The following is a 27,399-nucleotide window of genomic DNA, read 5'->3' as shown; positions in this document are numbered from 1 at the left end:
CTCACGGCTCCCATGGACCCCCAGGCCCAATCAGAGCTCCACAGACTTTGCTTGCCTTGCCTGCAACACACAGTATCAGCAGCAAGACAGGTGCCAAGGAGGATTGAATTTGGGAGGTTTCTTAGATATCTGGCTAGTAGTTCTTATTCTAAGTTCCCGCTAAAACGTTTTCTACCTTACACTACTCTTTAAAACTCCCACAGATCCAAAGCCAGTATTACAGCAAGGCACTTAATTTCTCATAGATATTTACTGAATTTCCCAAGGACAAACCCGTAGTTCTGGGAAGTACTGTGAGAAATATTAGAGCACCGCACACAAGGCCATAGTGAATTTTCTATTAGATTATATGGACAGAAAACAAATTGCCTATGAACAGCAAAAGTAATGGAAACCTGCTTCCTCTAAATTCTTATGTGCTAAGGCTACTCCAGAGCTGCACTGCCAGACAGCATGTAGCACCTGAGTCCTTTCCCTCAGTACCCAGAGCATTAATTTGGGTCTTTCTTGCCCAGCCAACAACTTATTAGATGAAGATTAGATTAATTTATCTAACTTTTAAGACCCCTACCCTACTACTAAGCTTAGCAAAAAATGGCCAGGAGGTTCCACAACTCTGACTGGCAGGAAGTATGGTGGAATCCCAGAAACCAGGCTTCCTACATATGTCTTGGGAAATTACTTTTTATTTATCATTAGATTTTTTTTTTTGCCAAATATATTTCCACACTGGAACTTAATCCAAAATTCAGCAACTTCAAGTGCTAGCTAATTTATTTCAGCATTGTTAACAGAGAACTAAAAAGGGATGTTTGTTAGTGGCATTACCTCCAAAGAATGATACCAAATCCTATTCAAACATGCATCCTGAGACAAACTTCAAAGTTCATCAAACTTCTCCTGAGACACGGTGCTGACAAGGGAGAGCTGCAAGCAGCAGTATCAGCAACCATCTTCTGAGGATTAGCACACAAAGCTTTCAAGGGACCCCTAGCAGTGAGATGACTTTATTTACCGGAGACAAGTCAAAGTAGAAAGCTTGCCTTTTACCTCTACTCACCAAGACGCAGAAATAACCCTTCAATAACCCTCCAACTGTTAAAATTAAATACTGGCCCCAACCTACCACACTGAAGAACCCACCCTGGACTCAGTTTGTGTAGTGTATCTTTGAATTCTCCTTTCTTGATGTTTCACTCATCCTATAACTAAGCTGACTCAGGTTTTTACTCCCCTCAAATACTTCTATCCCACAGTTCAATTTTTTCCCTTGTGTTTCCTGACTAAAGACATCCTCCATGAAACTCCCATGTTTGTACCCACAAAGTGAAGTATCCCCACTTTTGCTGATTGGCCCTTCCTTGTCCTGTCTCCCCTGCCAACAAAAGACCCACCCTGCATAGTCTGATCTTTGTCACTTGTACTGTAGCTCAGTCATGACCAGGTGGGAGTTTCTCAAGTGTGATGGGAGATCCTGCCTACAACTGCCTTTCTCCTTTGTGCTTTTGGGAGCACAAACTCTGTTGCTTTCTGTCTCATTCCTACTTACTTGATTGTACTGTCAAACCACTTACTACACTTGATTTTTTACATCACTTGACATGAGCATCAGTTCCTTTTCACTGAAGTCAGAGCAAGCAACCACCAGCTTTTACTGAAGCAGTGTGAAGTGACTGGAGGCTGAAACCATATGAAACCAATATATTTCTTGTGGTTCCTTCAAGGCACAGTAAGTGAGCACAGATTGGCTGCAAAATTCAACCCAGACTTAGAAACCTCAGCAAATGTTCCTGTGAACTTGATCCAGCCTTCAGGTTTGTTTCATCCAGTTTCAGGTTTCATCGTGAACATTTTACTCTGCCCTACACCCTGTCCCAATAAACCATGCCTCAAATGAAATAAGGACATCAGCAAAAATTAAGAACTCGTCAGATAGCCATGTTTTAGTTTTATACCATATGTAAGAACATGCATTGACAAGCAGTATGTATACAATTACTGCTCTTGCAAATCAAGAATTGCTCATGGTAATGGGAGTTCTACTTAAGTACAATTTCTGCCAAGAAAATATTTTCAAGAAATGTGCATGGAATAGTGTCATAGTTCTTCTCTTTCCCCATCACAGTAACATACTAAGAAACTAAGCCTTTTCATCACAACCTGTGCACAAAACCTCCAGCATGCTTTTTAAACATTCAGGATGTGAAATAATGAAGTCCAACTTTACTGAAGCAGTATTTTCTTCCTGCATTTGCCATCACTGAAGCAGCAATAGGAAAAAAAATAATAATGAGGAAACTGAACATCTTTTATGGATCACATGAATGCAAAGCAAAAATACATGTAATTGCCTAGCTCACTGAAAGTACAACATCTTTTCCTATAAAGCTTATACTACTGGCAATGTTTCCTCACTTCTCAATCATATTAAACCAATAATTAAAATTTTAAAAATGCCTAGACTTACAGTACCTTTAGGAGGGCATGCAGATTGTAATTTTATACTTCATTTCATGTAAGCAGAATGTTAAAAAATTCTTAGTCTGAAATAAAAGCAAAATCCATTTTACATTAGGTTTTCGAAATGATTTAATTCCTGCACAAAAATATTGCTAAAGAAAAAAAAGATTCATAATTTTAAATCAGGTAGGAAGATAGTCAGCTCTGATCTCTCACAAGCAACTAAGTCACTCCGCATTTACACACATGTGATTTGTGGAAGTACTCAGTTAGAAACTGTGACAGGGAGTTTCCTATAACAGATTTGGAGCCAATGTAGTCGTCAATGGCTCTTACTGGACTGAACCTAAGCCTAAAGCAAAATCCCTAGTAACTGAAAGGGATGCAGCTTGGTTTCCAGTAGAGCAGTGGTGCTGTCTACAACCCCCAGCCTAGCTGGGCTGAGTTACACTGTTCTAACTGAGCCAGATGGGTGAAATCAAAACTTCCAGCAACATTAAAGTAATATGATGCAAATGAACAATTATGTGCACAGGACCTTAGGTGCCAATAAGAATAAGTGAGATTGCACTTCATGGAGATGAAAGAAATATGAGAAGTTCTTTACCTATTGATTGTATGTTTCTTTTACTAGCACGAGAAGAGGACAATAATTTCATATAATGGCATTACAGGTTTCTACAAACCTTCTTCCAGCTTTCTGCATTAAATGTCACAAAACAACAGCAACAACAAAAGACAACCTCTAAACCATTATGACTAAGTAATGTGCAAGAGAAATCAGTCGAAAAAATTATTTTAAAAAAAAGGGAATGTACTTTACATGAGAAAATTATTTTGAACAGGAAATCTAAGTACTCCCCTGCGTGTTCTTAAAAGCCCCTACAAAATGTCATTTTTCAGTATATTTAGCAGATTATGAGAATTACATTTAGCAAGAGGTATTTTCCTCTTTATTTTAAATGATAACACACTCGGTTTTCTTTTTATTAAAGAGCTGCTATAGAGTGCTGTGTGCCAATTTAGGGAATTTCTACAATCTCAGCATTGGTAATAGATAGAATTTTTGTAGTTGGTCAGATCCCAAAGATCACATTAAAAGCGTAAGCTCCAAGTTTTGAAAATATTAAAACCAGGCTTTTATACCCAGGCTCTGTGGTTAAAAAGTCAGCATCAGTCCTGGTAATCCTCCACATGGAGGACAGGAACTGTTCAGCTACCTCTTGCAAACAGCATTGCCTGACTAATCTGGTTTAAACTGCTTCACTTTTCCTAAACACTAACCTTTTAGAAATGGCAGGTGAGCAAACGAAATAAGAAACAGTAGAGAGGGAAGTCACACATAAATGCCTCAACTCACCTTGAACAGGGATGTTTTGGGCTAGTTTTTTTAACACTTTATTAAGCACATTTCACATTGGAAGCTACTGCAGGGAAGGAAACTGCTTTCAACAAATACTCGAGTTTTGTTGAAATTACTTTACATTGTGTGTAGCAGCAGTGGAACTTTACTACCACCAATTGTTGCCACCACCACAGGAGCTATAGGTGAACTGGATGTTAAGGGGAATGGTCCTGCTATCCACACTATAAAACCAAGTAATAAATCCAGCCTATTCCCAGTTCAGAAGCTCTTGTGAAAGGTTCATTCAAGGCACATGGTTGATCCCCAGCACCGATGGTGGCAGATATGAAATGTTATTTATATGCAACTTTGGAACAAGTCACCTTTTTTGCACCTCCATCCACAACCCACAACTACATCCCTCTTGTTACCAGTCAGACAGGAGACAGACTAGTCTCAAAATGAGTAACAATGATAAATTCTTTTCTTTTCTAGAATTACATTTTTAAAGCACTTAAAACCCCAAACCAACGCAAACCAAACAAAAACCCCCACACAAACAACAAAAACGACCCATCCTGAAAAGAAAACAAAACCAAACCCCTGCTATTTTTAAACAAATGGGGAGAATGAGAGACACATTTGCATTTTCTGTGCTTGCACCAGACCATCTTGCAGATCAGCTCTCAGCTGGACCGTGGTCCCCTAACACCAATTCCTTTAGTTAGGGTAACCAAATTAATGTTATTAATTAATTGTCTTGCTCATACATTACAAAAGATACTCTAATTATAAAATACTAGATATTAAAGTCATGCAAGGCAAACCCACAGCAACTCCTCAGTAATCAAGGACAAATCAGCACTGTCTCACTGTCTACCCCTGCAGCCCACCTACACCTGTAGATGGAATTACTGCTGTAATTATTTCCATCTCTGCCTGTATCCTCATATACCACTTGGGAAAATACTTGTGCCTGATTAAACAAACAAACAAACAAACAAACAAACAAACAAAAAAAAACAAACCACACACACACAAAAAAACCACAAACAAACAAACAAACAACCCAAAAAAAAACAAAACAAAACAAAAAAAACACCAAAAAAACCCCAAAAACAAAAACAAAAACACAAACCCCCCCCCCCCCCCCCCAACAACAACAAAAAAACCCCCACACAACCAAAATTCCACTAACAAACCCCCAACACTAACAATGAAAGAAAATCTTTCTCAGCTCTCTGAAAAATTGGAACAAGAAATCTAGCGCCTGCAAAATTGTACTGCTTCGGGGAAACCAAGACTCAGAAAGTACTAAATCAGCCTGAATAACTGTACTATGACTGAGCCAAATTAATTAAATAAAACCTCCCTTTAATAGCATTTGTTTGCTGAGCCAAGCAAGCCTTTTGAGTGTTTCAGGTCACCATAATCCAATATAAGTTACTTAAACAATGTGTAATATGTAACATACAACTATTGTTAAAATGCATTGAATTAGACTTTAGACTTTCAGGGGTCAAAGACAGGCAACTGTCCACCTCTATTCACAAACACATTCAACAGCTGTACATCAGAAAAATACCCATGTATTTGCACCAGTTTCAGGGGTTTATTTCTACTTCCTCATGCTAATTCTTGATTTTACAGCCCTGTAAATTATCTTCACTGTTTGAGTTGTGGACAAGATGTTTCAGAAAAATCCAAGAGCAAGATCGGAGCAATCTCTTCTCTGTATTTACATTCATAACAAAAATCCAGTAAGCCCTATGATTTTGCCTGTTGTCTCTACACTGTCAAAAATTATTTTCTGATTACATGACACCATACTATCTTGGCAAAATTAGGTAGATTAAACAAAAATCACAGATGATGTGCCAGGGCTTCTGCCTCTCAGCACAACTTTAGGAGAACAGTCCCAAAGGAAAACCAAAAGCCAAAGGAATCTTTTCTTCTTTCCTCTGTTTTCATCATATTAGAAGTTCCTTTACTATATAATAACTGCTCAGAATCAAGGTAGTCAAGCTTCTTGCATTCCTTATAACATATATCCTCACTGCTCTCTTTCCTTCTTATATTTCATATCGACCAGTTGCTTTCCAATGGCTTCAGCTTTGACCTTTATTTGGTTCTAGCATACTGCTATATATTTTTATACTATATATACTATATAATATATTATATATATTTTTATACTAGCAATACTGCTAGTATTTGGTTCTAAATACTGCTATAACCTGTGCTATTCCAGTCATACATCTAGGAGAACCATCTTCCAAAAGCATTTTGCTGGTGGAGTCCAAAATTCCCTTGCCGGCCTGCTAAATGCACCCTTGGCCGCAGTAAGAGAGGAAACCACGCTGTCAAGCTCTCCACCTGGTCTCCATTTCTCAGGACACTGGAGCATTGCGGAGGAAGTGGTGGGATAAGGAATGCATCTTTGCAGGATATAAAATTTTCCCTCTGGCTCAGAATCAAATTGAGAGGTCAACCCAACCGCAAACGTATTTAATGAAAATTAAGGCTGAGACTAACACTTTGGAGCAGGTTTCACGGAGCGGAAGATGACATCAATGTCCTTTCCTCACGAGCCAAGTTCTCCAGCACTAAGAATATTCTCTCATCTGCACTTAATCTCTAGTCTAGGCTACAGGCTGTCCTAAACCATGACTTGGCCAGCCTTGGTATGCAACCTCCAAGCTGCAGTCCTATTTCTGAATGCCTAGGGCAATATACAAACTTTGTGCTGTGACACTATTTGCTACGTGGCCTTTATGTTTATAGGCCCCATCTCTCATTGAATACTAGAAAGACTTTGCAAATGACTTATGCAAAAATGAGAATGAAGGAGAAGAGAGGGAAGCATCGGGCTTCTTTAGACACCTTAGGAATTACGGATATAGTCTGTTGCATTTTAATAAATTAGTGGGATATTCCTTACTGGAATGAATCTAAGAACACACAACTTGCTCACATAATTAAAAGCAAACATAGAGGAAAAAATAATTCAATAAATTGCATTTTGAACTACCAAATTTATTTGAAAATCCAATTTTAAGTATTTCCATAGGTTATTCCTATGTGTGCTTTTCTGCAACAAATCTAAGTAGGCAGCTTTACAATGAAATATTGTTACCTTTTAAAAATCAGTGAAATTAGACAAAGAAGCACAACTACTTTTGTACACAAGGCCAGTGATAAGTAAATTTTAGGCTCATAAAAAAATCAGGCCACAGTCAATGAAAATTACCAGCAGCTGGTCTGGGCTGCCTTGGGATTCTAGGGACGGTGAGTTTGCCAATCTGCAAGTCATCACATGTAGCTAAGATTGTCACCACGAGCTTTTAGCATCACACTGGACAGTATGAACCTTTCCTAAGAAGTTATTTACTCAGTCTCTAATTTTCTCCTGTGCATGTAATATTTTGTTGCTGTTGTTGATGGTGATTTAAAGAAAATAAACTTATGAGGATAGGAGGTAACTAGCTGTATATGTCAGCCATTTTTCTGAACAGCAGAGACAGGAAGAACAGCCACTCCTTTCAGCCATTTTAACTCAGATAGTACTTCAAAAGAAAACTAACCACAACTGTAAAATTTTTGCTCATCCTTCACTCATAAATCAAAGTAATAATAGTTTCTACAAGTTCTTATTTCTGCAGAGGATCTGAAACATTAATATGTTTTCCAAATAGCTCTGCAAATATGTTAAGTAACTGCAATATAAAGCATGAACATATGTTATTACCAGAATCTAGTAAGAATTAGGACCTTATTGTGGTATGACAGAGAAATAGACACTGAGAGCCTTATTAGCCCACATAGCTGACAGCAAAATAGGTGAATATGGTTTTTTTGTGCAGCCAACACACAGTCGTTCTGAGAACATTACTACTGCTTAGGATCCAATTTAAACATCACAGAAATGAAATGCCCTCCTTTTTAAAGCAAGAGACAAAGTATTTCTCCTTCTCCTTCCCTAAATGCAGTGACTTGACCTGTGCAGAAAGCTAGGAATCGAAACAGAACCAGCCAAGACAAAAAACAGTGCCAGGAAGACAAGATGTTTTTTTCATCAATTTTGGCATGCCACGTTGACAAAAGATGAAGAAATACCAATGGAGACAAGAATCCTGAAAGTCTCGAGGACCTATACTGACAACTCTAGTGCTTGGTAATTGAACTACACAGAGGTGTGCACACATTCACTTGCAAGAAATGATGCTAACTTGGCAGTGCTTCTTTCACTTGAGATTCATGGAGTGGAAAAGAAATGGAAAGATTCTGAGTCTTTCACAGAAAAATTGCCATAAGAAAGCTAATTCCCTCTCAATTAAAACAAAAAATCAACCCCACAACTAAGACATGTTCTTCCAAGGTTCTACATTTAAATTTACCACATAATTTTTATTTCAAAGCATGGCATTAAGGCTTTTCCTTAAAGTGCCAATCTGCTTTTTGATCTTTACTGCTGACATGAAATAGAAGAGCTGTACATCATATAAATCTTCAGCTTTGCTTAGCTTGAAACTGGTAAAGAGAGAAAGAGAAAACAAAGCCATCTGCATAAATCCTTCCAAACCAAAAGGCATTCCCCCTACCCTAACTATCATTCATTTCTGCACATCTTGTTTGAATTATCATCTGAAGTTTGTCTTGTTCCATCTCCAGAAAAAGTCAAATAGCAGAGCATAAAGATATGGCTACATGAATAAAACCATATGATCTACTTGGTCACTGTTAACTGAAAAATAGGCTTACACAGAAAAATATTATCTGGCAATTGACATGTTACTTTGATCCCTTTCTTTCTGTATCCTGTCACATGCATTCAATCCAGCAGCTACTGGAAGCATTGGCATGCATCTTCAACGTGATGAGAATCAACAATGCAAGGGAATCACTGCACTTTTACCAAGTTGTGATACTCAATTCAAATGAGACGGTATCCTGTTAGAGGAAGGAAAAGTTAAACTTTAAGACAAAAAGGAAGAATTGTGGTACTAGGCACTATAAAATGTAACAAGACTCAACAGGTGAAAAAGCAATGCTTTAACAGATTCAGAGGCTCATATGTTCCCATGCAGAAAAACTCATCTACAATAGATTTCCCAAAATGGAAAAGTCTCCCTTGTTCCTACCCTTCTCTTTCTAAATCATGGCATGAGATTTAAGATGGTGTATGCTATACCAAAAATACCAAAAAAAGTTGGGATAGCTCTTAGTTATAAATTTTTTTTAAAATTTTTGCTTTCTATTTATTCAAAAAAATCAAATTAACTATTTCAAAATCAAAAACTCTAAAGGAGTTTTATAAATTTATTGGTAGCATGTCTTAATCTGTTACGTACCATCAATGATACAACCTCGAAGGGGAAATATCGTGCCTTAATTAACTAGAAAGACTTGAAGCTTTATTTACTGCTTATCAAGTAAATGATGCAGGGAATAGTTATTTTAGAGAAAGATGTTCACCATTTCAGAATTGTTTCACTTTGCATATGCCTTCTGCAGAAGAATTTATTATGAAGGTGAGCAAGGAGAAACAGTCATACTTCTCTCCAGCCTCATGACTTTTGTTCCAAACTGTGCCCCAGCAGCCATTACAGTGATGGTGCACAGACATCAGAAGGCAAGGAGGAGAAATGCCAGACAGAGAAGCAGTGTCCTACCCCAAACTAATCAACAGTCTTAGGATTAAAGCACTCTTAGATAATCAAAGGGGAGAAAACTGATTTGTCTCCCACAAATTACTCAAACAACTTAATGCTTTGCTCATAGAAAAAAATGGAAGGAACAAGATTTTCACTGCTGCTGAGAAAACATTTGATAGAGGATTTGAAGGCACATCCAGCCATGGGGTCTGACCTCCGAGAGGATAAAGTCCTTCATTGGCTTCTTGTGCAACTACTGCTCATAGCTTACCCCCAGGAAAACCGCTCAGGGCTGAACTACAGGAAAAGTGCAATAGGTTGCAGTAGCACAGTGGTTTGGATGCTCACCTAAGAAACTGATGCCTAATGATTTTCAGTGTTTTCATATATTTGTAGCTTTGTAGATTTTTAATATCTAGTTGTATAGATTTTTAGCACTTTCTCACACTTGAGAACAATAGCTGACTCTTTCTAACACATGCTTGAAATTCCATTCAGTCTTATTCTCAAGAAGAGAATTTCTAACGTGGACATTTTGTTGTACATGAGCACCTGAGAGACAAATAACAATATATAGGGCAAAGAACCCCCTGGAGCAACTCCAAGGGGCAGACCCAAGTATGGGTTGCTGGGGCAACTGGTCCCTTATTGGATGTACCTGCTAGATGTACTAATTAATGAACCTCATAAAAATGATGGAAATCCTCTACCATGTGTGCACATTCCTGTATTTTGTGCACATGAAAGCTTTAATTAAATAACCACTTTTTATATTACCACTTCAATATTGTTTGCAAAAGTTTTTCTTCTGATTCCAGGCAAGAAAACCCCACAGATGTAATCAAAGGACATTGCCTCAAATCCAAAACCATTCTTCTTGTTATTGCATTAGTAACAGTGCATACTAAACATATCATTACCTAAAAATTTGCCACTTTTTGAAATAACTTTCAAATGATAATAAATTCTATGGTGTTGGCTTTTTCTTTTACTCTGGGGAAAAGTAGGTAATAGCAGTAGAACCAGAATTAGAGAGCTGGAAAAGACACAGGGACAGTCTGCAGTGGCCAGAACTTTATAGGCAATTAATTCCTTTCACAAACACATATGCTCACTGAAATGATTGATTTTAGTTCTCGTGGTATAAAGAAAGGAGGCAGAGGAAGGAAATTTTTTTCATGAGAAGTCAATGACAGTTGAAATGGAAGGGAAGTGGGGGGAGATGAGATGGAATTTATAATGGCAACAGTGAGGCAAAATCTTGCTCGTTGAAACTAAAATCTGGAGGGAAAATATTAGATTGGTTCAGAGATGTGCAAGGAGAATCTTGGGCTCTTCATCTAAGAATGCCATCCAATTTTGATCACAGGTTTCATTTGTGCTCCCAGTTGTGCACAAGAATGAACTTCATAGAAATACAACAGCCTCACTCAACAGACTACCCAGAGGCAACACCGAAACCATTCACACCATTGTGCTGTAACTGCTTGCAGGATTGATGCTTAAACTACATTATATAACCCTTCTTCTATGACCGCAATTATGAATAGAAAAAACACTACTAAAAACAACCTGGGGTTAACATAATTAAAAGTATTTTGGTGATTTTAGAAGATTTTAAGATTACAACAGCCTTTATTTTCAAAAATTCCCTAATACAGCCATTATGCAATATGCAGTAGAAACACTATATAATTATGACTGCTTAGTTTCAGTTGTAGGTGCATACTAGTTTCCTTTTTACCCCATCAGGATGAAATTTTTTAAGCAAAGCAATTACTGTATCTAAGAAAAGTGTATTTCATGGAAACTGTGTTAAATACAGAATAATTGTTCTTTTTATGGTATATGCTTCCAATAACACAAGTTACTATGGTACTTCCCATCTTTCATGTTCATGGTGAAAGGAATTGGCTCCAATAACTTATGCTTTTTTTTCTATTTCTGGCACTTACAATCTCAAAGTTGAAATACCCCCATTAAAACATAATTGCAAAAAATTTTTCATTCACTAAGTTGGGAATAAAAGGTTTTTTATTATAAACATTTTAACAGTACCTTTTCAGACAAAGGAATTATTTGTATGCCTCGGTTGTCTTCTCACTTGTTCTAGTAACACTGTATGTTTGTTTTGCTGTTTTTTAAAAAGCCCAAACATTCCCACAACAGCTGCTTTCCTCATTAACAGGTAACCAGCAGTATCCACATTAAACAAACCTTAAAATGTGAGAATACTGACAAGTGTCTCTCCATTAGACTGCACCAGTCTAAAAGCCTTGGCTGCATGCTGCAAGGCCAGGTAACACAGCAACCTCGAGAGCCATCATCTCTGAAGACCCAGACTAACACACCCAGAGGCACAAACAACGCTATGCAGATTCCAATAAACACCAAGCAAAATTCATGGTCATGTTTATTGACTTAAAGCTATAAAACCTACATTTAAGTAGCAGTATTAGCAATATTAATCACTGTGGCTAACTACTGCATTTCAATGCAATACAAAATATAAAGGTGTTTTGACCCATCTACAAAGGAAATACCTCTAGAAAGTACTGGAGGATGTTGGCCCAAGTGCTCATTTGCAACTACTCCTGACAGGTCACAGCCAGTATTCTATTCTTGTAGTAGCACCACTGAACTCCCTGCAGACAAACCTCTCCTGTATTTATAGGACGGAAACAGATTAACTGCATCTGCTTTGCCTGTAGTGTGTCTTTAATTGATTCCAATTCTGACTTCTAAGAAACCAAGAAGCAAGGAATAGCCATCAATACTGGGGACTGCACTAAGGCTACACTAAACTTTGTCTGAGAAAGGGATTTGTGGCAATTCAGTCAGTGTCTGATGGAAGTGTTTGATGTAGCAGTAACAAACCATTATGACCCATAATTTATATTTTGTCCACCAGTTTTAAAAGGAATGTTATCTGTCTACATGAGGATCACACACTATGGAAGCAGCATCTGTGTGTAGTTATTGAAAGCTGTAATGGCAGTAAATCTCCAGCAGAGAAAGAGATGGGGTCTAACAGATTTAGACATCCACAATCTGAGGGCTGTCTCAGAACTTCAGAGCTCAAACAGTATTGCCATAATAATATGCCTGAGAAAATAACCAGGGATAGAAGGGAAGTGGAAACAAGAGTATGTTTCAAGTTGTAAACAGAGACTACAGTACCATTCCCTCTCTGCTATCTGTTTTACTGATACTTTATCCTCCCAGCTATCAAGCCAGACAGCCCAGATTTATGTTTTGTTTTAGCTCATAATAGCCACCATACAACAGGGCAATGGGCAGAGCATAAAAGCACACCCATTTAATCTTTCTACCACAACATATATTTAATGTCCATCTTATCATACAATTTTGGCAGTCCCTGAGAATCAGATGTCCCTATTTTCCCAGGCTCCATGAGACCGTAGGGCCCACACAGAACATATTGAATATACAAAATTGCAGAGGAAGATGGTTTTAAGGTCTGTAACTCACAGCAGGAACTGAGCTAAGTTCAGTTCCACTTGGAAGCCATAAAAGCATGGGTTTAAAAAAAGTGCAGCAGTATCTGGTGTTTGATATCTAACAGTATGCAACATGTTTATGACATGTATTAGGCTACAAAATCTGAGTTCATAGCCTGGGACAACAAAGCAGAACTCAGCTCTGGCATATGTAGTGGGAAATGGAAAGGCATGTCTTGTATTGTAATGGATATTGCTGCTCCCTCAAGAGCTTGAGTTGCACAGAGCAGGCGGTTCAATGAAAGATATAGCACTTTGGAAAAAACTAAAATACAATTAAAAGAGCAACTAAATAGCAGCCAGTTCAAGCACCAGTCAATTCAGATCCAGTTTTACTACACAAATAACTCAGTTCAGTTCTGCAGAATTCTTTTTCAGACATGACAGAGTAAGAAACTTTGGACAAGATATGTAGCAACTAAAACTGTCTCAGTCACACAGAACTCTGTTTAAAGAGTACCAAAACAATGAAATCTAGATGAGGTATCATTCTCAAACTACTTTAAAAGTAGTCTGATTCCAAACTGACAATCAAGTCCCACTGTCTTAAAACAAGTCACCAAGTCCCATGGTCAAGTATGTGTTTTAAAACAGATTTTCCCTAATTTAAAAAAAAACCAACAAAACCTTTCCCTCCCCTCTCTCACATTAAGTAAAATAACCACAGAAGCAAAAATAGAAAACACCCAAGTATATGACGGGAAGAGGGAAACATACCAACATGCACAACAGCATACCAAGCCTACATATTGGAAAGAAAAAGTTTTATACATTAAATGAGATCAGCAGGACTAAGTGTTAAAAAGGGTCATGGCTAATTTCAAAATATGCTTTAAGAATCAGACTGTCTCCAGGAAGAACAAGAGTTACTTGCCAAGTAGGAAATCATGTCAATACTGGCTATACTTAATCATCAAAGTCTCATGTACTGGAGCAAATGTAGTCATTTCACCAAGTGAACACCACTTCTTACTTCCACACCTCAAAGTACTCTTTCCCCACATACCCGCTGACATTTTTTTGCTAGAGCAAACATTACAGAAAGTCAAAACAGTGGATTCTGCATTTTTTAAAGTTTGTTGTTTTTTGCTTTTGTTTTGCTTTTTCCCATTTTTAAAATGGGAAATTCTTACATTTAAAGAATTAAATAAATATAATAGAAGAAAAATTAAAAATAAAAATTATGTGTGACCCATGAGAATTTGAATCAACTCAGTCTATGTCAAACTACATCTTGGGTAATCTTCCAGGCTTACAAGGTTATGAGTCTGTATCTCATCCTCTAGATGGCAAAAATAAAAAAGTAAACTGGTCTTCTATATATAAAAAGCAATAATCCATGCTGGAGTACCCTGGAGATTTCAGTACCACCATCAGTCAATAACTGAAAAGCTGAGGCTCTGTTACTTAGAAAAGTACTTTTAAAATTGTTTGATTTCTTAACTGCTTTCAAGTTTTAGGTTATACAGGGTTGGTAAGCAAGATTTTTAAAGATATATATTGTGGCGAAAAATATTTTGAAGTTCTGTAAAAATCTGCTTATATATTGAACTATTCAATACCTATCAGATAGAACTTTTTTCAATCAAAAGTGAAATCTTTCTCTACTCACCTGTGTGAAGTGCAATAAAACAGAAAACCAAACCAAGAAAAATTATCTTGTTTGGCATGAGATTTAGCTAAAACATAAAAAGTTACAACCTCATTCCTAAGTATTTGAGCAATGCAGGGGAAGGTCTGCTTGTGCCCTATGCAAAAGTGATTAAAATTTTAGTTAAATTTTAATTCAACTGTTTTTCCAAAAAAAGTGTTATGATAGTGTCATATCCCATGATGCAAAACAGAGTGCATCCATAAGCATGACGTTTTGGTAGAATTGTGCAAACCAAGATCAGTTACACCTGAAAAATAACCACACTTACCTGTTAATGTAACTTAGAGCAACATAGGTTGGCTGCTGAAGTTCTTGTTTCTCTAATACACGTGGGTCTGTATCTGGAATAAAAAAAAAAATACATACACAGAATTAAGCTTGCTTTATTTACACTGAAATTAGGGGATTGAATGCTGCAAAGTAACCTAAGTGGACACAAGAGATACAAAATAGCTCAACGGAGTTTATCCATAGGGTACACTCAGCACAGCTCCATCACAGGCTCATTCATTCATAAACACAGTATTGCATTACTTTATGCAAGAATTTCAAACATCAGTAGTGATGTAATTTCCAACTGTCACACAAGCTTTCACAATCCCCCTCATAAAATATTATTTTCTTCGCGTTCCATGATTTATAGTGTTAAATGGCTCAAGCTTGCTGCTTTTTTAATGTAGCTATTTTAACATTCTAAGATGTTCCAAGAGTGATTAGATCTCTTCTGCTGAGCCTTGAGACTTTTCTTCTGAATCTCTGAGTTTTGTTCTCTCCCTTCTCTACAGCTTATTTTCCGAAGCTCTGAATAAGAAAAGTCAGAGAAAAATGCTATTGAAGCAGAATGCTTGCCAAGCAGAGCAGTGCCCACCAAAAGACCTGAAGCAAACACATCCAAATTCCCTCGAGTGCTAACTTTCTCACTCAAATGAAAAAATATGTTTTCCATCACTGTTTCCATTGTCCTTTGGACTTAAGTTGTGCTTTTATCTAACAAAGGAGCTTTGGTTTGAATTTCTGAAACAAAAGCCAAGGGAGTACATCCATAGTTTAGACAGTCTTCTTATACCAAACCCCAGGGTTATACTGAAGTTTCAAATACAAGTTTGCCCTGCATAGTTGATAGGCACCTTGAGGAGCTGGGCAAAAACAGTCTTCAAAAGTTCCCAATGGAAAGTGTGCATCCTGCCTGTGCAGATTATTAGCTATTAACATGTTTTATGCATTACTTGAAAAGCAATTCCGTGAGTAACTTCTGCATTTTAACTATCAGGAATAAAAACTGCCTTTACCAAATGGCTCCCCATAGCACTGCTGCTATCCATCTTTTATTTCTGAGAACCATCTACTTTGTGTTTGGTAAGGGGGGGATGGCGTGGGGCACCCCAAGCAAATCTCATATTTTGGATTGTTCTTGCTTCCTCCTCCTACAGCTTTTAAGCATTGTTAATGTCTAAAACCTCATTATCTTGATAAGCACATTAGTTGGAGTTGATCACTCGCTTTTGGTGGATTTTGTGGGGTTTAAAACATGATACATTTGTTTTGAAATCTGTCTCTGCTGCCGTGCCTTATAGAAGATTTTTAACTGAACTGAATGGGGATGGCGCTTGAGGGCTGGTGCATTTGTCACGACACTGCTGAAGGAGATAATGTCTTTATTTAAGGAGAAGGGAATCCTCTGTCTGCCTCTCAAAGCTCAGAGTGATCCTAATCTTTCTCCTTACACTTGCTCCTGCACAGCTTAGGCTGCAGGATTTGCTAACATGCCTTTATCAATATATCCCTGAAGAGATAAATAACTCTAAGAAAGTTCAGTGAAGAGGGATTGGTGACAAGTGCCAATCCAGTCAGCAAACCCAAGCCTGCTGTTCTTAAGAGGAACAGATCAAGCTGGTGCCTGGGGAAATTCTGCAGTAATTGCCAGCACACCACACTCCTTATGAAGCTAACCAAAGCCAGCAAAGCATCAGTGATCTCCCACGCTGTCTGATCCACTTCTCTGAGCAAGTCAGGTTCACACAACATACAAAGATCTTTTACTTGCCTTTGTTTCTATAAAACCCACCATCATTTAGCAGGCCAAGCATACAACTACTGTCATGGTGAGCTCTCTTAGATTTACACCTCAGTGGTGCATGGCTTGCCATGAAACTGTCTCGATGTAGAATGTCTGCAGGGCATTAAACCCAGCCAGGACTATCTGAGAACTGCTGCAACCCAAGTTCAGGCATCTGTGGTTAAATGACTATGTCTTTGCTAATCCAGTTCTTAAATGGGATTAACCTTCACCTATAAACAACAGTTTCTGTGACTGAAGGAGACAAAATTGGGGCTGGTTTATATCAAAGTGCTGCACATTATCTGTGGGAGAGGACAAGGAAAGACTCTAATGGAGAGTCCACCACTCTTCCCACAGCTTGCCAGCAGCTCCCCATAACACCAGCTGAAGATGAAAATACAAAGACAAAAACCAAACGCCCCATAACTTTTGCAGGAGTGTGTTATCAAAGCAGAGAGCAATTTGCCTGCTGGCACCCGAAGAAAGCAGACTCCTGTCTCTCAGTAGGTGCTGGCTGACACATGAGGAACACAATGCAGATTCTATCTATCCCTTCCCCCTCCACGTATCAGACTTCACATGTTTTTAAAGTATACAATTCCACAAAATAGTCCAAGCCATGGTAAATAAAATCTTGTATGAATTTAGCACTTAGAATGTTTGACACATTTTTATTCCTCTTGCAACCAGGTGCTGGGTTGCCAGTCGTGAGAATGCTGCATTCACTTCTGCATTGCAGCAGGAACTACACATAACATTGCTGGGTATTATTTCTCTTTCTCAGCTATAATGTAAAAAAAAGAACACACAGAAACTTGTTCTGGGGCCACAGCAAGGCCCTCAGAGAAGAGCACAAAAGAAGAGAAACCAGACCAGCTGTGCCACAGGTAGCAGCAGCCATGGGGCCCTGGCACAGTCAGTTCAGGGGCATGAAGACCACACTGGCAGCCCCTCTGCATCCACCTAAAACCTGCATAGCTGTGCTTTCCAGGCACATGCACATTTGGCTCAGCACTACCAGCTTTTTTCTCACTGTCTAAAAATGTCAGCAATTCCTTCCTGCTTCCAATCCCTCTTCCTCTGCCCAGCTTCAGAAAGTACCCTTCCTCTCTCCTGCCCCTTCCTAACTCCAATTCTTCCTATATATGCTGCCCTCCATCACTCTTTACTACTTTCACAGTTATACTCCCCTCTCAAAATGTCACAACATAAGAACAAGCTAAAACTTTCATGGACATAAGTCTATAACCACTTGTTCACTCTTGTACCACAGGACTGCACATAGATGCAATTCATTCCCTGGACTGCCCTCTTCCCTTCTGCCCCTGCCTGATCCCTCCACCTCTTTACTTCCAATTTAGGCAAACTTCCAATTTACATTTCTGATGTTAGCATTCTTTTGAGCAGAGTGAATATATGTTGTTAACAACTACAAAAAGATCACAACCATCTCAGACTCAATACCAAAAAACCCAGTAATTAGCACTTATTTTCTTTGTTTTTTAAGGAATAGCACGTACAGCTACAGTGAGATTAAGCAGCAGTATTCCCTGACGCTGAACCTTCAAGCCTGGACTTCCAGCACTCTGCTTTTCTTATGCCTAAGCACATTCATGCAGACACTAGCAATGTTTTCTAATACCACCCATGCTGCCCAAAGCAAGTCTTTGAACACGTGCTGCCCCACTGACCAGGATGTAATGCATCAGCCAACGCTCTTCACTCAATCCGACTGGGGAACGAGGAGCAAGGGAGACAAAAATCTCACAAAAATGACCCTGTATATAATGTTACATGTCCAGTCAATGTTTCTTCAAACTCACATAGACTGGTCAAAGTCAGCCAAAAGTAGCCTAAATAGTTTCCAAACAGAAACCTATAACACAAGGATTAAACACTCAGAGATGATAAATTCCTTCTTGAAAATATTTAAGCAATATTTAAGCAATATAACTTGGGACTGATCTGAGCTCCCTTTCGTATAAGAAAAATATCTAGCACACACAAAAAAGTTACTCCAGAGCTTGAGGGGACTGGTTGATTAACATTACTTCAACTAGTTCCCCATACTTCTTGAATTAACAAGGGCTATCCAAAACTCACTACTTCATTGGTTTTGCAGTAACACTTTAAATCCAGTAGAACAAATTGCCACCCACTGTACATTTGCTGCCTTCGTTATGTGTCTTTTCTTATAAACATTATGTGCCACTGATTTCATTCCACAGTGGGAAGAATTACTTTCTGTAATGCTGTGTGTGTTTTTGTAGCTATGTCCTCCTCATTTACTATGGTGATAGATTTTATCTCTTTTTTAAAAAATGAAATGTTATTAAAATAAATTTTTTATCTTATATGAACTACTCCAGAATTTTGTGCATCCCAGCACCTCACTCTTTAAAAGACTGAAGTGTGGATGCTAACATCCATAAGAGAGACAGAATCTCTCAGTCATCTGCAGGATGAGACCCTCTGACTTCACACATCCACAACCTGTTTCATACTGGACAACCAGACAAGTAGTATGAGTGTATAATTAAGGCTGAGAGACCATAAATTTCACTGAGCCATCTTTGAACTGTTCACATAAAGCCAGGCATTTTCTGTGGAGTGTGCTCTAACAAAATAAATCACTGACTACTGAAGCATGCTACGATTACTAAATCACCTCAGTATACAGAAAGACCTTACAGCCTGAAAGCACTGAAAAATCCTAACCTGGCAAAGTATTTTAAAGAGAGCAAATAATAAACAAAGGCTTTCACGTCCTGTATGAATACAGTCTTCAATTCTATAACTTGGTTCAACATGAATATTTCTGCACAAAAATATACACCACATCTTCATTGTATATAATGCAGCAGTAAGTTTTCACCCTGCAAGACACAAAAAAGTTATCAGAAGCAACTTCACTTTCATGAGTCCCGGTTTTAAATCACTGTGAAAGATCACTTTTCACCTTATAAAATGATAACAAATTCCCGTGGCATTATTTTATAACCCCAAGCTTTCTTCTTACGAGGACCAGGAAAGGCCACTACCACTGGCAAAGTGGTAAAGACAGACTCAGAAGAAAAATAATGACCTAAAGGAGGTAAAAATTACACTGCTCTTCAACATCCTGAATATCAACTGGGCAGTCCTGGTTTTACCCCACCCTGCCACCATTTAAGAAAAGCAGAGGTTGAGGTCAACACTGACAGAAGTCCAGATGCCTAAAGAAGGAGACATGAATCCCTGCTCACTTACAAATGCAGTGAGTGGATTGTCAAACATTTCTGGGAGATGCAATCCTACAACAGATTTCACAGACCAACAACCTGAGAAGCTTCTTTATGGCTGATAACTATCCTTTTATTCCTCTTTGTCATAGCCGGTACTGCGCTAATTGAGTGTGGGGATGATCATTAGGGAACAAATTTCAGCCTAACAAATAAAGTCTCTCAGTGAGCTCCAGTGAGCCTCTGGTAAGGAGAGAAGTACAAGACAATTCACTGATGTTGCAGATATTACTTTTTGGAAGGAAGGGTTTAGAGCTGTCTATATCTTAATAAGACTTAGGTTTGAAAAATATGTCTTCTGTAAGTCGTATCAATTTTATACCAAATGGTTACAACAAAAGCAGAAAGGCAAAACTCCCTTTGCCAACCCAAGGGTTTTATTTCCATTTCAGTTTAATCTCTAGAAGAGTAACAAAATGCCTTTAATGTAATGAAAATAACAGCCCTGCAAAAAGATTTTAAAAGGATTTATAAAAGCACGTATTTGCAAGCACCACGGACTTACAAGCCTCTCCCAAGTCACTTGGAGATGTTAATGATAATCTCATCTTTTTGTGCAAGATCACACTGGGATAAATTGCCAACACAGAGGTTCCCCAGACTCAAACCTGACTTTGCCAGAACATCCATGCACACATTCCGCTCGCCCACCGGCAGGTTCGCAGAGTGCCTGTCTTGTATTTCACTTGGCCTTGAAACTGGCTGATAGAAGTCAGCTCAGCTAGTTAATTAAAACCTACACTTCCCTTGAAACTAGCTCGCTTCACTAATGATGCCAAGGCAAATATTTCTGTTGGCTTCATCAAAAGTCTGCAATTGTTCCTATGTGGATGTAACTTAAAAAGCCAGAAATAGATAAATTCAATGTTACTGGAAATTGCTCCCCATCTAAAACCTCCATTACAAGGAAACCATTATGTATCACAGTATCAATTCCAAATGCAGTGTTATTCGTGTTTTCTTATAAATAAAAAGAAAAAAAAAAAAATCACAGACAAATTAACACTGTCCCCTAATTACAACTTTAATAGAAAAAAAAAATGTCCTCCTCTTCAAAAAGGAGATTATACTCTTCACTTCAAAGACAGAACACTGGAGGATAAATATGATTCTGCAAGAGTTTTAAATCTAGAATTCAAGAACACCTTTACTAGGATAGCAAACTTTCACATTTCCACAATAATCTTTTATGGATGACTTAGCTCTCTAAAAAGGTGACCAGGAAAGCTACATTCAGGCAATCACAAACAAGAAAACAATTATGCCAACTTTCACAGTTTTGGTGAACACTAGAGGCTCCAGAATATGTTTCAGGACAAAATTCTGCCTATTTGGTCTATCCCAGAGTTGCAAAAATGTCTCAGCTGCAAACAGTTTATTTCCCCCATCAAACTGTACTTAAGTGCATGAAGTCATGAAAAAAAGAAAGCCTTAAAGACACAGGTTACATAGGTATTACAAGAAGGTCATGAAACTGCAGGACTTTTGGTCTATTGGGCTGGCACTCTGCTGCTGCCCTCCAAGCAGGTCTGTGGACTGCCCACACAGCAACAAAGCCATTGCAATTGCTGCATTACAGCAGGAGGATAATGCAGTCCAAAGACAGGGTAAAGCATCAGAAGTCACAGCTCAAAAGCTGAACTACTGTGGACTTCTCCTAAAGCCTTCAAGCACAAAAAGGTTATCATTAATCTTAATAACTGCAAATTACATATTACGCATGTGGACATGCGTAGCATGTGGTTAGCAAAAGGAAATGTCAAACAGAAGGTTTATTTAAATGGAGGCTGCCTCGGTAAAAAAAACCCTACAAGTATAAATTGGGAATGCACACACAGGCAGCTGGAAGGCAAAGCAGCAGCTGCTGACTTAACACCCTGGATTAACTCACACTGGCCCCTTCATGTTGGTGCACCTCCCAAGGAAGTGAGGCAGTCCTCGTGGAGTTCCCAAGGAAAATGGTCATTTGCAAACACTGCCTCTTCATTGGAAAGACACCATGATCCCAGGGACAGCACCCCCAGCATTTCAGCTCCACTGAGCCTTAATGGATGCAGAACCTCTACGATGCAATCAGAGCACATCACTGCAAGAGGGAGCATAAAAAAGGGTCAGGGAAGTTCAAAACCAGAAAATCCTTGAAAACTAAAGCACAAAAACCTCTGAGAACACCACAACCGACAACATCCATTCACTAACTCAGACTAACACAAAAGAAATCCCATTTTGCAACACAACCCCTTCAAGACACAAGAACACGAGGTTTTGTCATATGAGAAAATGGTATCTTGGTGGGTGATAAAATATTACATGGTATTTCAGATGACCCACACAGAAACAAGTCTGTGCTTTGATCTCACACCAGAACAGAACTTTTTATATAACAGTACTTTGGAGCTGTTTTTATCCTTGCAAGCTGCCACTATGTAATCCAGACTGTGAACTTTTAAAAATCATGGCCACCCCTTATCCTGTCGAGACAAACAGGGTTTTGATTACTGCTTCACATGTATTAACTTAATGCACAGTTACTAGAAGTATTTTAGCAACACAACTGAGATGATCACTTGACATTTTCCATTTTTAATTTAAAAACCAAATATCCAAGTAAACAAACAGAAGGACTTGCAAACCTGAAAAACATCTTTCATAAAAAAAAAATTGTGATATAACCATATGCATGAAAAGGTAATTTCAATTATGGACAACAGAAAAGAGAAAGAATGCACAGAGTCCAGTCAAGGATCCTGAATCTTTTAAAAATGTTCTAATTTCTGCAATTAAGTTAATTATTGCACAATAGTAATTGACCACAGTGCTCCACAGTTGCTGAAAGCAACCTTTGGATCTGTCATGCTGCCTTCAAACAGGCAATTAAAGTGAAAAATGAGAGTGTGCATAACTTTCCAGTACCATATATTATGTACAAATAACACATAAATAAGAACTGAAGTTCTCGAATCAAACACTTGATCAACACAGTCATGCTTTTATCTCTATATTTGAACATGTATTACCTTTGCTATTCTTGAAATCCTTATTACAGATAATCTACTACCGTAAGAAGAGTTTTCCCTTACCAGAAATTAAGAGAACTTTCCAATTCTCTGTCCCCAGAATAATTTGCATTAACTGAGGCTGAGTAGTACAAAACATTCCAGCTGTGGCCTTTCCTGGTCCCTTTTGGAGCGTTGCTGACTGGAGACACAGCCCAGCCCGCGAGGCCCTCTCAGACCTCTGGCACACCTGCACAGGCTGGCACCCACAGTCTGCACTGCCTCTGCCAGAAGGAATGGCACCCAATCAACCCACACTGAAGTCATCTCCTGCTATGAACACCCAACAAATCTCCAAGACAGAGAGCTGTGTAGGAAGGTATACCTCTTTCATAACTCTAACTCTTTCAGAAAATATTGTTGTGCACTGTGATTGAAGACGCCCTCAATCTCAGTAGCTCCTGCCTCAGCATAAAAAGAGTAATGCTGAAAATCAGCTACTTAATTTCTGTTCAAACAGAACATAATTGCTGGTAACTGGCTGAAAAGCAACAAATGCCAAAAAGACGTCTTTGTGATTTTTCAGATGTAATGAACTGCAAGCACACTTCATGTGCCATGATGCTTTTCCACTTACTATGCTAATTAGTTTTTATTTGAAACACACAATTATTGCTGCAACCAAATGCAATCATTAATGCATTTATTTCATAGACAAAATATTAATGAATCAAATCAACAAGAAATAAGGAGAGTTGGAAAGGTCCCTAAGAGAAGGAGAAAACCTCCAAGACTGCTGCTATTTAATTTTACTTTTTAAATATTCAATTTTAAGCATTTGAAATGTTAACATCTTGCTTGCAATTTCTAAGTGCAAATACACTTAATGAAGCTTGACATAGAGAAAAATTAGAATGCCATTTTCACAGAACTTAACAACATTTAATTCAAGTCAAATAACCTCACGATATGCCACTGGAGAGTAAATAAAATGTCCATTTGCACTTAACAGTCAAGCACACAGGACATAACATATATCATTAGTAATCTCTAAAATTATCCCATTACAGTAATTAAATGAGAGTTTTTATTCCTCACCACACTATGATGTCTCTTTTGGCTGAGAGATTTAAAAACTCGTGTACTGTGGAACGGCATTCACCCAGATCAGGGAAGGTCCCCAAAATCAATTAAAAGAGAGCTTAACTCACGACCTAAGGATACTATTCTACACTGAAACAATGACCAAACCACTTTCACGACCTGCAGCACTGCCCCAGAAGCCCACACCAGCACAGTGGTCTCTTGGATCACTAAGTTGTTGGCCCTGGCCACACCTGGTGGCTACCGAGGAAGAGTGCCCCAGCCAGGAGCCAGCAGGAGCACAGGGAAAGGAGGAGTCTGATCAGCCTCCCCAGATGAGTCCTGATGCCAGCAAACCCCCTCTGCCTGCATGGCTGTGACTGCCTGCAGGGGACCTGGTGCTGGGCTGCCTGTGGAGGGAAAAGAGTTTGTCATTCCCAAGCTGCCAGACTGGAGAGAGTGGAGGAAAAGGAGAGGACCCAGCCCTGCCTGCAGAATTCCCAGGTACTCAGTCAAACCGCTCCATTTCCAGCGTTCACACATTTCTCCCCTCTCTAAGGTCATACACATCATGACATCTGGAAGTACAAATAAATCACTCAGTACATCTGGAAGTGACAAATAAAAAAGGAGAATGAGGAGCATTCATCCCGTTCCTAGCATTTTGCCAAAATTATATGGAAATAAATTTTTAGAGTTGATAATTGATTGATTGAGGGTTGAATTCTGTGTGGGTTTCTGTGAGAACCCAGGCCTCATTTGGGCAAATCCACTGGGAAGCCTTTTTTGGGCAAAACTTGGTAACTAGTAGTAGAATAGTAATCTTTACATAAACCACAAGGCACTGTTTTTTCAATGTGAGGTGAGTACATGCTTAAGACCATATTTTAGAATAAACAGTTTAGCATAAAGGAAGCAGTTATTTCAAAACAGCTAATTTTCCTACTAAGAAAATTTCAAATTTATAGGTTTGTGTTTGGCCTTCATATTAATATTACTCAAATACTCAAACCCTTGTTCTCATCTAGTTTTAATAATGAAAACCTGGGAAAACACTCAAAAATAAATAAAACCTAGTATTACTTTATATAAAACTTCAAATTATATATCTTGACAGTTCTGGTGCTTGAGAATTTTATTTCCCAAAGTAGCAATGATCTCCAGGAGTTAAAATAATATGATTATATCCCAACTCCATGACCAGCTAAACCACAACTGAACTGCAGAGGCACATATTTCATTTGCAATGTCAGAGGATCTCCATTTCAGACTATCAACACCGTACTAAATTTCCAAGTGTCACTGGAAACAGGCCACCTCCAATTTTGGTTGGAAACACTAATATGAACACCTATAAGCAGCACAGCCAGTATTTTACCGGTTCAACCTCTTCATCTTCACCAGGAATGAGAAAGAACAACTTTTTACTCTCAGTTTTATACTGTGTCTTTGCTCCTCTGCAAACAGTGGTTGAAGGATTTTTTGGTTTATTTTAAGGGAGGATTTTATGAGAAGAAAACAAAACATATTTTTCCTGGGAGTCACTAAAATTACTACAAGTAGCTTATCTTCTGTGCTACCACCCTGCAGCCTTGTAAGAGACAAGATTCCTAATCTTCACCTCCTGCTGATAGGAAGAGGGAGTGCACTAAACTAAGCTATTTCTTTGTAAGGAAGAAGAAAAGAGCATAATTGAGTGTTACTCAAATGAAGCTCCAGAAGACAGCAACCATGCAAGGTGGAGCACGGACAGGAACCAGATGCATTAGAACACCAGATGCTCAGCTAACCTTCCTTTCCTGAAATGTCTTCTTCCAAAATTAGTTGGTACATACCGTGCCTCACACAGTTTTATTATTTTATTTCACTGGGAATAATTTCACCACCACCATGTCTCATCCAAGGCCATGAACAACTCCAGATTTGTCACTAGAGCTACACACAAAACATCCAGCAACAAGCCTACTCTGCAGGGAACAAGAAACGCACAAAAACATGTATCACATTCCCCAAATGGAGTGAGGGTGTGGTGGTCTCCCTCTCTTTACAAGGAAGATATCATCACTGAAAATAGTGCACAAATGTGAACCTAATACCCTGAGATGAAAAATCTATTTTTCTTCAAACAAACTGTCAATAAACTTAAATAAAATAGTTATCCCCAAACAGTACCTTTTGGAAGTCTAAGATTTAATTATTGTGATAACAGGAACTGGCATATGAGAAAATTTTTAACCATCAACCTTGAGCAACAAGAGTATTTTGTTTGCCCTTAAACGTTAAAACTGAAAACTTGGAAGTTTTTTTGCCAATAAAACTTGCACAGCATTCCCCATGACAGAAAGTATCTTCTCTGCAGTATTGTACCTTTGATAGCTGCTTTTGAAAGAGAACTTCAAATTATCTTGAGAACTAAGAAGGTGAAATAGATTATTTCATACACTGCAGTTAGTGAATTGGTTCCAGTATCCCCAGCCACTGGGAAGCCAAGTGTAGCAGGGGGTTTGGTGCCCTCCACTGAATGACATCTGGCCATCTCAGTCCAGCTCTTAGAAAGGACAGGATTTTGCAGAGCAGGGAATAGGTGATGCCCCTCAGCTCCACTGGAACTGGATCCTGCCAGGTGCTCTCTCACTTCAATGGCCTGAACCCATACAGCCCAAAAATAAAGATGAGGTTTTGCTTTCGCACAACCACTCATAAACTGAGGCTTGCAGAAGGAGAATAAAACCAAAAGGTGAATGGTCAGTTTAAAATGGAAAATAAATTTATATAAGCTTAAAAATATTGACATTAAGCAGAGATTTAAGGAAACAGATAAGCTGAATAATCAAAGCTGTTCTAAGACCATGGTATGGTCTTATACATTCTAGTTTTACTTTGTTATCCCATGCAGCAGCCAACAAAACAAACAAACAAACAAACAAACCCCACAATCCCCCCTAAACAAGCAAACCAAAACCAACCAACCCAACCCATCCCCCCATGCCCTTTCGCCTAAAAAATCCCCACCTAAACCAAACCAAAAAAAAATTGCCTGGTATGAACACATAGGAAATACAGGAAGTTACCAATTCTTTAAAAATACTCATACTATCTTTGCCCTCACATAGAATTTGAATATAGAATGAATCAAATAGTGACACCAGTGAATACAAAATTAGCTGACCATAAAAAAAAAAAGTCTTTACAATTATGACAGCAGACTATTCACTATAAAAGCTCACAAAAAATTACACGCCATTCTTTGGCTTCCAGTTTTGCCTGACATTCATGTAAGTGTCTGTACTTCCTTAGTGATTGCTTTAATAGAAAGCAACAGAAGGGCCCTGCACTTTTTGCAGGT

At 38.5% G+C, this 27,399-nt stretch overlaps 1 protein-coding gene across 1 annotated transcript in view; it reads right to left on the bottom strand.

Annotated features, from left to right (window-relative positions):
* JAZF1 (JAZF zinc finger 1) overlaps positions 1 to 27,399 on the bottom strand; it is a 189,385-nt gene that overhangs the window by 71,838 nt on the left and 90,148 nt on the right. The window contains exon 2 of the mRNA XM_063409896.1: positions 14,903 to 14,975. Coding sequence (XP_063265966.1) covers positions 14,903 to 14,975 — 73 coding nt within the window. The remainder of the gene's footprint in view (positions 1 to 14,902; positions 14,976 to 27,399) is intronic.

This window comes from Prinia subflava, chromosome 1, assembly GCF_021018805.1.
Source record: "Prinia subflava isolate CZ2003 ecotype Zambia chromosome 1, Cam_Psub_1.2, whole genome shotgun sequence".
Classification (NCBI taxonomy): domain Eukaryota; kingdom Metazoa; phylum Chordata; class Aves; order Passeriformes; family Cisticolidae; genus Prinia; species Prinia subflava.
Note: the sequence above shows the minus strand (reverse complement) of the source record. Positions and strands in the feature narration are given on the sequence as shown.